Source organism: Nuphar pumila, chromosome 3 (assembly GCF_984573655.1).
Source record: "Nuphar pumila chromosome 3, dmNupPumi1.hap1.1, whole genome shotgun sequence".
Lineage (NCBI taxonomy): Eukaryota > Viridiplantae > Streptophyta > Magnoliopsida > Nymphaeales > Nymphaeaceae > Nuphar > Nuphar pumila.
Genome location: NC_143251.1, coordinates 140,579,554 through 140,594,671, shown reverse-complemented (window position 1 = coordinate 140,594,671; position 15,118 = coordinate 140,579,554). Strand labels below are relative to the sequence as shown.

Genomic DNA, 15,118 nt, shown 5'->3' with positions numbered 1-15,118 from the left:
TGCTTCTTGGCCCAGCTTGGGACCACTTTTCTTTACTATCAGATGCCTACTCACTAGGCATGATAGCAAGGTGAGATATATGCCACTCTTTGATTAGAAACTAGCCGTAAATTCCATACATAAGGGTGAGGGAAGGTTCATTATAGTGTCCTGCTTTGTAAGTGTGAAGCAAGTCAGGTTATTCACTCTTTTTTAGTAAGCTAAGGGCTAAATCTTGTCAGTTTAGTGGGTAATACTGTAGGCACTCGGGATAGTTAAGTCAAGCTAGTTTGGTCATTGATCGGTGGATCAGAGAATACATCTCCAATTCTGGTAGTCGTTCCAGAGTATGGGATTAGCGGAAGTTGGCTTAGAGAATAAAGAAAGATATCTGTTTTGGGAAAACGTAGTACTCTAGCGGCTTTGGTAAAATCCTTCTTTTTATTGGACTGAAGGTAGGTGCTCTAAAGGTATGTTAAGAATCACCCTATATAAATAAATAAATAAATAAGTATCGTTAAGTTGTATATATATATATTGTTATAGGTAAGTACCTATTAGAGGTAATTTGGTCATTTCAGTCTTTGTAATAGGTTGTGTTCATTAGGGGCACATTAGTACTTTTGTTTTATTTTGTTCTTTTTGTCATTTTCTATTTTTATAGGGACTATTTGGTCAAAAACCAAATAGAGCCTGTGGGTTCCTTTTGAACTAGTCAATATAGAGTTGACTAGTCAATAGAGTTGTTGGAAGTCCAACAACTATATTTATAGATGTTGGAACCAGGGTTATCGGAAGCGCCATAAGGCGTGGGGAAACACGATTACACGAATCACGTTTTGGAAGCGCGAAACGTGGCGCTTCTGAAACGTGCTCAGAAGCGATATTAGCATGCTGAATACATTTTGGATCTAGGGATTGATCAAATTTTTTGGTCCTAATTTATATGAATCTGGTATGGCCTTTTTTATTGATCCATTTTTTTATATGGATCAAGTTTAATTGAACTAGAATCCATTACATCTGATGTTTGAATCAATATTGGCTTTATCGGTATTAGATTAGATGTTTGGATCTAATAAGATGACATAGACCTTAGTTTGATCCGGTAAAATATTTTGGATCTCGTTAAACTTGTATAGATTTCGATAGATCCAGTTGAATGAGTTTAGATTCAGTTGAATTAGTTTTTGATCGAGTTAATGCTATTGAATCTTGTTGAGATTGAATGAATATAAATATATTTAGTTAATAGGATATGAATCCATATTTATTCTAAAGTTTATGTTGGATCTAGATAGTATAATGCCTTGATATAAGATATGGATCTAGATTTGATCCAGAGATGGATCGAAAAATATATTGGTAGATATGAAACCAGCTTTGATCCAGATTATATCTTGATAGTATCAATACCGAATATTGGATCTAATAATAACATGTTTTTGTATGTGTCCTGGTTTCACATGGATAGATCCAGATAAATATAATGTTGGATATGTAGTATGAATTCATTTGTGAATATAGATCGTATTGGACTTGATGAATAACATCTTAAGTCGGATTTGGATATGGACTCATACAAATTCAATATATTTGAATATATATTTTTTTAATGGATCCAATAATGGATCTAAACTTATATGTTCAAAAGTGTGTAGTTTGATTAAAGCCTTTAAATTGGCTTATCATGTTTAGCATATTCAAATGGTAATAAAATAAATTTATTGAATATGGATCTGGTGCATATCCAAGTTAAGTTTGATTACTTGTGCATATTGCTTATAGTTTGTGATGGCTTAATTATAGTTTGTGATGACTTAATGCACATATTACTTAAATGCAATGCATTAAAAAAGTGAGAGCTGAATTATAATTTTATACATGCATGTATGAATATGTATTTGTATATGATGATAAACTATTATCATAAATAATGCTCCCTATGATATGCTTATATGAATGCATGAAGGGATATTTTCATGTGTTAGAAGCTTATGCATAGTATATAATATTGTGATATTCATATTATATAGATATTTAGATTTGGATATATTGATCCAAGATGTTCAGGTGGTAATTAGCCTGATAAAAATTTAAATATGTTGCATGTGGTAATGCATATGGATAATGGGAGTATTAGTTGTGTTTGATAAATCGTATTTTAGCATGGATATATGAATTTATGAAAATTTATAGTACTTCACTAGTGTACATGTAGACATGATGATATCTTATGGTACAGTAAATACTGAAAATAAATTGTTACACATTATATTGTACATTAAGGGTTAAAATTTAAATTATGACATAATAAGAAAGTCATATAATTATGTGAAATGAGTGCATGAAAGGATCATGATAAAAAATCAACCTAGTTTGTGAAAATCCTCATGATAATATATTATGAAAAAAAAGTTTAACTAGTGTATGTAAAACCTCATGATATCATGATTAAACTCATACTACATGTGAAAAAAAATCATGATTCATATGATGGAGGAAAAACCACATGACTATGTATAAAATAACTCATAGCATGTGTAAAAACCTCGTACTTGAAATTGAATGATAAAAAAAATTCACATGATTATGTGAAAAATAACCCATAATTGTAAGGAAAACATCATTGATATAACCCATATAACCAAAGTAACTGTGCATGGCTATTTGGTGCATATTCTATCATAAAATATTATATGTGATACATGATGCACCGATTGCGATACAATGTGTGTGTTCCTCAAATATGACAAAGTGAGAGATGTTGAATCTTGAATTTAGATCGAGTGTGGCCATAAGGTCTCACAAATGGAATCCCAAAAGCTACAAGATTAGTAGGCTCATTAAGCCAAATTATGAAATATAATTATATGATTTATGAAATGATTATAGAGGAGGTTATTGGATTTTATGAGACACTATCTCTGAAATTCAATCCTCAATAAATAAATACAATCATAGCATTCAGATAGAGGATTGTAAAGAGCCTTGCAGTTGGAGATGGGCTGGAATAGCCCACTGGGTTTCAACAGAACAATGTGCGGCATGTCCCACATGCCACAGCAAAGACACAGCGAGTTGGAGCAGATGCACTTGAGCACAAGAGTGCACACGCGAGCATGCTTGCAGGTGCACACCATGGCACGTCGCTTCCTGCCGCTAACAAAACTTGAATCTTTTATCAAGAAACACTAGAACAATTTGAGCTGTTGATTTTTTCTCACAAGTACGAATCAAATGTATGTTTTTCACTGAGCAAACTATGGTAAACACATCTACTAAACAAGAAATACGTGCAACTATATTTTCATAAACTTTTGAGCTAGACCATCGATCCCCGCAGTTTGAACATGGTATCTATAAGGTCCCACACTTTATCAAAATCCATTATCAAGCACTTTCTACTGGTTGGTCGCTCAACCATCACTGTTTCTCAACCAACTAAACTAAAACGAAAGGAATATATGTCACCATAAAGCCAGAGACCAGAGCTAGAGAAGAGCAACAGACATGGGAAAACTGAACAGAGAATTAGAAACAATCATTGATATATTGATGATGACCTTTATACCAAGAATAATAATACTACGTCCAGCTTCTTACATAGATGTAAGGGATGCCCAATTAGGCAGCAAAAGAATCATGACCACCAAAACTTGTATACATCTTTGACAGTTTTCCAGCTCGAAGATGCTCCCATTCTGTAGCACAAGCACTCAGCTGCATGCATACGAGCAACCATGCACAGACTAATTCTCAGACCAACTGTGGGCCCAATCCCATCAATTGCTCAAATGGTGAGGCCAATGTCCCCCAGCACCAACAAACGCACAGGCAACGTTAGTATGACCAGCATATGAACATGGTGAGAAGCGATCAACCTTCCGAATCTCATCAATGAATCACGGCTGCCTTGGACGATGATTCCCACAAACCCGAACATCTGCTTGGATGTGCCAGCAGATTCTTGTAGGTGTGATTTCTGCTGCAAGGAAACAGCAGCACCCCTGTAGCCCTCCATCAAGCCTTCTGTCACCACTAGTGGCCACCATGCTTTCCGCCGCTGCTCTCTCTTCTCCTTCCTGATGTGTCGTAGCTCTTGCCTGATGACTCCATGGACAGACCGAAGATAAGATCCCGCATCATGGTCCCTAGATATGGTCCCTTCGGAACCATATGCACCAGGATCACTCAGTGTCTCAAGTGGGTGTGGTGAATTAAGAAAGGCAGACTTGGCTGCCCTCAGCTGGGCTCTGGCCGTGGGGATGGAGTTGGTGCCATGCCCATCCAGAACGTAGAGGCCACTGCCTGATGGAAGAAGGTGGTGATGAGGAGAGATGCTTTCTTCTGGTTGCATGATTAGCATTTCCCCCATGGGAGCATATAACAGTTTCTGTGGGCAAGAATTGAGAAAGTTTTAATAACAAATCCTGAACACAATAGAACAGTATTTTGCATGACAAACAACTTTCATTTAGAAACCGTGAATTGGAGGTGTCCCCCAGTGCTCTTGGGAACAGTGGTGTTGCTGAAATACTGCATTGGGAATGGAGTTGTCAGCTCCAACAACGCATTCTAAAACCATTCACAAGAGGATGTTTTTCTCAACTCCATCCTCAAACACCACATTTTGGCAACACATGGAAATGGTGTATCCATCTCAATGCAAGGATGCCAAACAGAGCCAACTGTAGCCCTGAGAAATGACAGAAAATCAAAGAGAGCTGCTGCTTCTGAATTACATATGGAGAGGTAAGGTTGCATAAAAGCACAACCAAGTCCCTGGCGAAAATATTCCCGTCCCTTCATAAATACTCATTATCAAGCACCGGAAAAAAAATTGAAAAATAGTTCATAGAAAAACTACATAAACATGAAACAAAAGTAATTCTAGAGAAAATCAGCAGCATTACCTGGTTCTTAAGACAAGGATGGTTTCGGAAATTAACATTGACAGCTTTGAGCAGCTCTGCAACATGATCCGGGTAGCTGCATGAGAAAGCTCTTGGAACGATGTCCCTGTGCATGGTAATTGTTTGAACATGGTTCCGAGGCAAACCCAACTTACGGAGCAGGTAGTCGCCACCACACATGATGGATGGAGACCCAAAAGTGATGACAGGCAACAATGAAGAAGCTGGGATTTCTCCTCTTATAAGGAGCATGAGGTTGACTAGAAGTGCGAGGCTCCCTCCAAGGGAATGACCAGTGAAACGGAAAGTAGCTGAATTTCCATGGCATTTTAGGTGATCCTGAACTTCAGACAGCATCTGCTGGTAGATCCCTTTTGCAGCCTCATAGATCCCTCTATGGACAAGGACATCCAACCCCTGTTTATTGTGGCAAAAAGTTGAACAAGTGAGATGCTGTTGGTAAGGCTTTTTTTTATTGACAGAAAAAGATCTTATTAAATCCAAATTAAAATGTGAAGAACAGGAAACAAAAGCATGGCGAAAAGGTGTCGCCAGCACAGTGAATAACCAACGCCATCAACCAATAGAACAGCAGACAAACAACATAAAGGAAGATAGTAGAAGGGTGGCGTCCAAAAAGACCTATAGAGCAACATAAAAGATTATCAGCCGCACACGGCAGCTGAACTGAGCTGTGGACAGCTGAGGGTGAACTTGGCCCAGACAGTAGGTTGTGATTCCTGTTATGACAAAACCTCCCGTCTGCTATGTGTTTGCTTCAAACATTAAGTGGTTTCCTGAGCCACAAATTGAATTTTCTCTTGAGCCCTGCCATGTTAGAACAGAGGATAGGAGTCCAAAGGTAGGTTTGAATATGAAGCAATTGAAAAATGTATTAAACGGGGCATTGACAACTAGTACATTCAGCCCTATAATAATTTCATAACAAGATTTAATGATTACTCAGCTCATCAAGTAGGTGATGATTTAAAGATGACATGAAACAAGTAATGGGTTGAAGACCCAACAGAAAAAGAGCAACATAATACCATATCAATTATATAGGAGTGCCAACTTCCATGGCAAAGGGATGAAGGCATATGTTATGTAATAATTTGATAATATATATGATGAACAAGGGCCACTGTTACAGAGTCGATGACTAAGTTATCATATAGAGAAAAGCCTCTATTAGCAATCAAGCATAACCAACATATTGGGAACTGAAAAGACCATACTAAACATGTTCCTTTTGATTAACAGTGTAATGTATCACGTGTCTATTCTACCATACACAGGCTATACCCTGTTTACCCCATACCTGCACTGTACCTATGTGACATGGCCAGTAACAGATTCATGGAACTAATGGAAAAGGAGGGGTTTCCTTCAACCATGAAAAATGCTAGGTGATGTTAATCCGCAGTTTACTGAATGTCAGAATGTCAATTCACAAATTAATTCTCATAAGTGGAAGTTCTAAAGTACTTTCTCCAATTCATGGATGATACAAGGCAGAGAAGATGAATTATAGGTAATTAACCAAGTTTGACACTCAGTTGAATCTACATAATTAGGCTTCAAAATGAAATCAATAATATAAGAAAAAGAATAGCAATATGATTAGCTAGGATATTCGGCCAAAAAAATACTCATAAAAAACAAATGCAACTACAAGAAGAATCTAATGTACAAAAACATCATCATTGCACAAATCTCAACAACTGCTTAACAAGACAGTGTAGGTAGAGTGCATAACAGCTTACCTCAAACTGGATAGGCTCAAACAGCAGATTAGCTTGCCATGAAGCCAATGTCGCGGAACCCTTAAAAATAAGACATCACACATTACAAACAGAACCACATTTGCTTGATTAAGGATATGGTATTAAAGCCAAAAGGATCACAAAGCCTTCAAAATATAGAATTGAAGTAATCCCTCATGACAGGACTACCTGAATGACAAAATAACGTGTTTTGTTCTTGTCATCATCACAGATGAACCATTCACATGGTGAAGAATGGACAGAGTTCAAGTCCTTGGCAACAGCTTGTCGTGTCTCCTCTTTTGCAGCAACCACGGCCGTCACAGATTTTGTTGTTTCCACAAGAGAGGCAACATCTGAGTTGGAAAGATCCGTTTCACAAGAGTCCATCCCAATGGAGCATCTTGCCAAGTCCACTGCAGTGTTCATGCACTCTTCAGCTCCAACGGATGTATCATCAGTTTGTTTAATCTTAACACCTTGTGATTTGCCCTGTTCAGACTCAGCTGCCACTATTGCTGGTTCATTGGCCCTTGGTGATTTAAAGGGCAAAATACTTCTGGTTTGTGTGCGAAGATATGAAGCAGCCGCAGCAGCAATCTGATAAGCAGCAGCTGGGCTTATACATTTCTTCTTGTGTATCCCTTCATTTGGTTGATCAATCTTCGTGCAATCAGAATTGCTGAGCACAGACTGCCCCTTTTCTGCAGGACTATATTTTGCCTTCTTTTCCAATGAAGATGTGACAAACCGTAGGCCTAGGTATTTTAGGAGATGATCTGTCTGCAAAAAGGGAAAAGAAGGGGCGTCCACTCAGACTCCAAAAGTACAATTGATAACTCAATAAAATTTCTACCACAGAAGGCATCAGGAGAATGCTAGAACAGACAACCCATATGCTGAATACTGTAGAGAACGATTTACCATAAAGTTGCTATCATGCTACAGAGGAAAAAACAAAGGGCACCTAGGTCCTATGTAGTTTTATAGAAAAGGGATTATTCATCAATGTCAAACTACTGGCAGAACATGAAGAATAATAGTCCAAAATATCTATCAGAAAAAACGCAAATAACGCAAATAAGAAAACCAGCCAAATCATGATACAAAAAGATGTTTCTTAATGGATATAGCTCATAGGTAAACATATTAAACAAGCCAAAATCTTCTAATACAAAAATTTGGCAATAACAGCAATAAGAAATTCATATCTTCGTAATCACGAACAACATCAGCAATCACAACATTAGTTACTATAATAATCCAGACTTGAGATCTAGACCAGACAAACTTGAATGAATATACTTGAATTCTCCTGATTTTGTTCATATGGGCATGGGAGAGAGGAAGAAGAAGAAATTTGAAGATGGGCACCTTGATATTTTGGATTCCGTATGCCAGATTGCCAAGATACGACATCCGGCCGTAGAACTTCACCTCCGCCAACGAGACCCGACGTAGCAATCGTGAGAAGGAGTCCCTATCATGAGACGCCTCGGTACCTCCCTCCGGCGAGCAAGAGGCCTTATCCTCCACCGAGCAACAGCCGTCCAACTCCGCATCACAACCGCAATCTCCCTCATTCCCCACCTCCTCACTCTCAGCAGAACCTGATTGGGGGTCCTTCTCCTCCTTCCATAGTGATCTGACATGTAAGATCTTCAACACCCAACTCCCGCTCCCCCTGTAACCATTCGCCCTGCCATTGAGTTGCTCGAAATTATCTTCTCCCTCATCATCTATGGCATAATCCAAGAATTGGGGAGCCATTTCTTCTTCGACATCCGTCTTTGCCGGCATAGGAGTCTCCGGTTTCTTAACCGTAGACCGAATGGATCTGAAGGGGTACGATAAAAAGGAAGAGGATGGCGATGCCTCTTGCTTCTCTACAGTGACTGCATTGGTCGGTAATGGCGAATTGATATTGCGAGATTTCGCGCAAACTTGAACAGCTCCGCCGATGTTTTGGGCTCGAACGTCCAAAGCAGATGATGGCAAACTAGGCAGGCTTGATTTCAAACACAAACCATCCATTTCTCCCTTTCTTTCTTCCTCTTCTTGGTGGTGATGGAATCAACTAACGAGGACAATGGTATTTGGACTAAAAGAAGTAAAACCCAGTTTCTGTTTTTGGGTATCTAATCCTCCTCCTCTTACTTTCAATTCAAGGACCTAAACTATACAACCCCAAAAGGGTGAAGAATTCTTGTGGTTGGCTTTTATCTTGGAAACTCAAACAAAAATGAGCAAAAAGAAAGACACCAATTTGGTTGCAGAGCTTTTGATTCAACAGAAAACCATGAATCAAAATACCCACAAAAAAGAAAAAGGAAGGAAAGCTAGTCAATTCGTTTCAAATGAATCAATGAAATCAAATAGGCGCCAGAAAACACTAACAAAGTGGCACCAAGACCAGAAGCCTCCTCTTCTCCTGTTCTATGATAAATACTGAAGGGTGGCTTTGTTGGTCAATTTGAGAGATACCTACAACAAACTCCCTCCATTAATTCTCCAATAAAAACGGTGATCTCTCTTCCTCTCTCAACCATCCCTTCTCCAACTATTTATGTATATGTAGGGTCTTGAATTATAGATTTTTGTTGCGTGCTGTTTTCTCTCTCTCTCTCTCTCTCTCTAAAACGTCCATTTCCTGTGCACGTATTCACTATTCATGCATGATTCATGAAGCGTTTTTCTTTTCTTAACAAACAGTTTTTTTCCTTAATAAAAACTAATAAAAGAAAATACAGAGACGGCAACACGTGCCGGACACGTTTTGTGTTTCTTCAGCCAACACACAAACGGCGGTGAGGACGCGTCTATTGCTTACGTGCCTTTTAAGCCTTTTCTCTGTCTGGCTGCCACTTAAGCAACCATCGTTCCAAATGGTCATGGTCCCGCTTGTTGTTTTATCTTGATTTGGTTTTCTTATCTCTATGATAATTTATAAAAAAATACGTTTATTTTTTGAATTTTTTTTTAAATCTAATTTTTTATAATTTACATATTTTTTATTTTTATTAGAAAAATAGTCTCAGGCACAAAGACCTAGTCACGCTAGCTAAGTCTTACTTACAGTATGATCTCGGACGTAAAACTCAGAGAGCTTATCTCTCAATCTCAGTCATCATGTAATACCCTGATCTTGAACCTCTCAAGTTCAGATTCGTAAGTATTATTTTTTAAAGGAAAGAGTACAAAGTGAGAAATAGTAGAAACATAAAATAAATTTTTTTTCTAAAATTTATATTATAGTATCATAACTCAAAACCTTCACAACCTAACATTATTCATTCATATCACTAAGTTCAATAAAATAAGAACATAAAATAAAGTTTCATCTTCATTTAGCCGCCTAATGAAACATTGGTGACTTTTAAATCTCTCTCGTCAATCACCTAGAACCTACAGTTGTAATTATAAAAAAAAAGTAAGTTTATAACTCAATATGCAATATTTATAAACAATTGAAGACTTTAACTTACAACCTTAGTGGGCTTTAAGCCTCTAGTTTTAGTTTAGTTTTTTATAATACATAACACACATGTTTATCTCAAAACTCATAAGTTAGCATTCTCTTGATGCTAACTATTGTACTAAATTGACTATACCAGTAATAAACTACTTTGGGTGTAGTAACCTGTATAGAATACCTCAATTCTATGATGTTTGCCAAACTATTAACCACTTTTTGTGCTTTCATGAGAGTCAGAATAGAAAGCTATACCTGCTACCAAAGGTTCATGGTTCGTAGTTCATGATACATCCTAGTTTGCCTAGAGTCTCAAATATTATGTAAAACATCATCCCTATGATGTATTATACAACTCATTGCTTTCTCACATGAGCTACCTCCAGCCCACTATTTTCTTTGTAACTTAATTAAGTTTCACAAGCTCTTTTCAGGATTTTGATATCACCAAGATCTAAGCACGCAGACGATGCAATAATACTATATCAATAAATCACCGACGGCTCATGTTTATGATGTATCTCACTCTGACGGCCATTAGGTAGCCTTTTTCATCTGTCGCCTTTTCCAAAAATTTATGAGGTTAAGTTTAACATGCTAAGTTGATTTAAGTTTTCAGTTAACTAACTGAAAGCAAGTACTTAGGAATTTTCTCATGCATGTAATTCTGCATTATTTGTATGTGTTTTTATCTAAAATATCATAGTTCATTCTTGTATTGAGAACTTCTAAATACATGAAATCATTCTTAGCATTACAATAAACTCATATGTATTTTTTTCTCTCTCATGTGACATAAAACACATTATAGAATGCAATTGCATCCAATACAAGATAGAACTATGTTCTTAAATCTATAAGATTTCATGTAAGCTAACTCATACAATAAACAAACAGATTATGTATTATAACTAAATATGTTTATAATATCCCTTATCTTGATATGCAGATATTAAACTTCTACCCTACAATTGAATCACTTGTTGAGGTATTAGGATTTGTTCAATACATAAAACTTACTTAATTGTCAAACCGATATTTTTCATACTTTATAAAATTACCAAACTACCTTTCCTCGGAAAGGTCAATCAATGTTCATTTTTTTTGTGTTGTGTGTTTGACTATGAAAACAAGACAGTTAGATTATTCTCTATGTTTCGAATTTAACAAATCGGGATTCATCCAATTTTGAGATCAGAGTGAAGGGATATGCTCAATTTATCGATAAGAGCAAAATGGTCATTTTCACTTCTCAGATGGGTCTGGATCCTTCAACTCTAAACTTCTCACTGACCTAACTCAGTACTTGTCTGGTCTAGGTTTAATTTGAACCTGAACCTTCCTGATTCAATTCTGGATTCCTCGACTTGGATCTAGATCCAAAACTATTTATTATGAATCTTAAACTAGAATAGAAATCCAGTCTTTGTTAGGTCAAAATCCAATATAACAGATCTGAACCTTGGTCTCTTCACTTTGGTGCAAAATTAAAACCAAACTCATACCGTCTAGGTTTGGGTTTGAATTGGATTTAAATTGGATCCAACTTGCTCTATTTCAATTTGGTCCTACTGGATCTAAATGCACTAGCTGGATCCAATCCTGACCCTGTCTGGTCTAATTTTGGTCCTATTGGAGTTGCACTATGATACCACTTATATCTTTTTTCTCCATAATTGTGTGGGTTAGTACACACACATATATATATATATATATACTATTACGCACAAATATAAATATATACAAGTATATAAATAAAAACCTTGTTTCTTCTATTTTTCTTAAACATGCCATAGGTCTGAAAACTCACCCAGACAGAGTTTGTTTGTGTGGACCTTACTAACACGGCCTGGGCTACATCCAGGCCAATCTCCTACTGATTCAGTCCGATAAAGCCCGAACTGAGTTAGTCTTTAAGCATATACCCAAATCCATGTATTAATTGGACCCTCATGTAATCATTTTATACCAGACTTGAGTTCCGATTACTACCCGCAAATTTTCAACGTAAAAATGATAAAAGCATTATTTTACCGGGTCTGGTTCATGTAGTTTTTATCATGTCAGAATATGGTTTCTTTTATAGTGGACTTGATTAAACCTGAGTCCAGACCCTATACCATACCCAAAAATCGGGTCCAAGTCTAGTTTCACCTGAGTCTGAACCAAACCTGACCCTTTGACACTGGTTGGTAACGTTGGCTAATTAACTCATTCATGCCAAACAGTTCCCAATCCTTGAGAAAAGGAAACTTTGTGGTGTTTAATAACCGCATGGTTTAGTTGGTGGTGCAAACCATCAATATAAGTTCATTTAATTAGAAAGTGAAAAACCGGTTGGCCTGCTGTTAGATGAACCTACCAGTTTATTTTGTATCCCCTCTTTAATGTAAAGCTCCAGGTAGGGGTGGCAAAACCTGACACGACCAGCCAACCCGAACCCGCCAACCCGCCTCTTAGGCGGGTTCGGGTTGGGCTTAAGCCAACCAGTTTAATAAACGGGTCGACCCGCGTAACCCGTTTATTAAACAGGTCGGGTTCGGGTTGGGGGTATGCCAACCCGCCAACCCAGCTGACCCGTTTAATAAACGAGTTAGGCGGGTGGGTCAACCCGCCAACCCGTCTGCCAACCCGCCAACCCGACCCGCCAACCTGACCCGCGAACCTGAGAACCCGTTTACCCGACTCAACCCATTTATTAAATGGGTTGGTGGGTCGTGTCGGGTTACCCGTTTATTAAATGGGTAGGGTTCGGGTTGAGGTATGCTGACCCGCCAACCCGACACGATTGCCACCCCTAGCTCCAGGCTTTGGCTCATTACTTGTTCACCATATTGTTCTATTTTAAATCCACTTGCTATCAAGATCAGGGTTATCAACTGGGGCTCGGCTTGTCTGGCAGGAGCAACGTTGCAAGTTCAAACCCCAATTGGTATGTCTGTACAACGGGTAGGGGTCTGTCTAACCCCCAGCTTTGTCTGTATAAAAAAAAGATCAGGGTTATCAAAAGGGCCGATAGGAGTGGAAAAGTGTGCTTCCCTAAAATACACTTGAGAAACACAAAAAGCGATGCTTCCTATTAATAGAAAGCGTGCGTCCCCTTCCCCGTTAACAGGAAACACACTACCTTTATTGAGAAGCGCGTCTCTTTTTTATGGTTTAGACAGTTTTACTCCCTTATTATTAAACTTTTTTTTGCCAGATAAAGAAAGGTTTATGGATGTCAAATCTTGACGTTCTAGAGAGAGAGAGAATCTTGAGTCATAGAAGTGAATAGGAAAAGAACAAAAAACAAAATTTTATTTTATTTTGTGTCGACGGGACTGGTTTACCTGAACCCGACCCGAACCAAACCCTATAGTGTCCTGGTATAGTGACAAATAAGAAGACCCGATTAGGACTCGGGTTCGGACTCGAAGGTGCAATTAATACATAGACCCGGCTATAGTTTATCAAATTTTGTACCAGACCCAGACCCAGACCCGACCCGAGTTTTGATTAAGACCTATAATTTTTAAATGTAAAAATAATAAAAAATATGATTTTACCGAGTATGATCTGGGTTTGGTTCATGTAGTTTTTATCGGGACCTAGTATGGTTTTTCTTTTAATGGACCTGATTAGACTCGAGTTCGAACCCGACCTGAAAATCAGGCTCAAGTCTGGTTTCACCTGAGTCTGAATCAAACCCGACCCTTTGACACCCCTAGGAAGAAGGTGGCCGGAAGGTTTTAACTGCTTTGGGGTGCACCACTTTAACAAGAGCTACCATCTTAAACCGGGTTTTGGACGACAGGGTCCAAGCCTGGTTTTTGGCAAAGTATTAGTTAACAAGTGGCTTTAATAGGATTCAACAGTTTTAGTGCCAAATAGAAAAGGCCTTTACATTGGGGAATCAGACCTAAGGACCCATATTGACAGATTTTCCCCTTGTTTTTTTTAGCATTTGAAAGAGACAAAAGTGGTTGAGGATTTTACCGAAAAAAAAGCTCATTTTGGATCTCCTTTTGGTATTGAATTTAAAACCATGTGTAGATTGGGTGTGATAGATGCATAAAGTGACAGCCTTGGACTCTTGCCACGCATTACGTGTTTGGATAAGGAGCGAGAAGGAACACCAACAAAAAAACCCAACTCCTAGTTTATGGGTAGCTGAGGCGTAGAAGCAATCCACATATCCCATATACCAGAAGAAGGGCCCCAAGGGGGGAATTGGACTAGTGGGGTGGGGCCTTGGCTGCTAGACGAGTAGTCAAAGTTTGATTTTCATTGGCGTCGCCCTTATGTCGGCCCTAGGGTAAGGGTCCTAGCCTCGGAGTTTTACGTTGTCGCGACGACCGTAGGTATGGCAGGCTGAGTGGTCTTCATGCCGGGTGCAGTTTCTTCGGGTTATAAATCCAAAAAAATATACCAGAAGAAGGGATATGTATAAATGATGAAATGCACCACCACAACCAACTGGTTATGTTTTATTTGTATTTTTTTATGTGCTAAACCTGATTCAAACATGATGTTTTATGTCATTTTAAACCAGGTTTTCTTCATAAATTGTGAGCTATTGATTTTTTGTCATCTCAAAAATGATATCTTGTGAAATGTGATGTATATATTGAACGTGATAAAAGCTTGTAATATAGTAAACAAATCATGTTATGTATGGTCAGATCTAACATTTGGTTGCTAGATCCATCTCAGCAAGCATGTGTACCACCATATGGTATATCATAGTATAGAACTACAATATATTTTCTTTATATATATTCGACTGTATATAATATTTTCATCACTTATAAATACTATTTTGTACTAATAAATTTAGGGTATGCTTGAATAACACGGATTTTACCGTGTTTAGATCCGTGGATGCAACCATCAAAAACCATGGATCCAAACTCCCCCACAAACTGAGGAGGATGTGAGATCGCTTGAAATTGATGGATTAATGCTCCAATGGGCGAAGGGGAGTTGGACCACAGATCCATAGA

The 15,118-nt window shown here is 38.0% G+C and overlaps 1 protein-coding gene across 1 annotated transcript; it reads right to left on the bottom strand.

Moving 5' to 3' along the window:
* Positions 1 to 3,513: 3,513 nt before the first annotated feature.
* On the bottom strand, positions 3,514 to 9,222 carry LOC149844111 (phospholipase A1 PLIP2, chloroplastic-like). The gene is made up of 5 exons (XM_090000330.1): positions 8,036 to 9,222; positions 6,851 to 7,444; positions 6,662 to 6,721; positions 4,896 to 5,312; positions 3,514 to 4,375 (listed from the first exon to the last, which is right to left on the bottom strand). The coding sequence occupies exons 1-5, from the start codon at positions 8,693 to 8,695 to the stop codon at positions 3,773 to 3,775; spliced, it is 2,334 nt and encodes a 777-aa protein (XP_089856456.1). The 5' UTR covers positions 8,696 to 9,222; the 3' UTR covers positions 3,514 to 3,772.
* Positions 9,223 to 15,118: the final 5,896 nt, after the last annotated feature.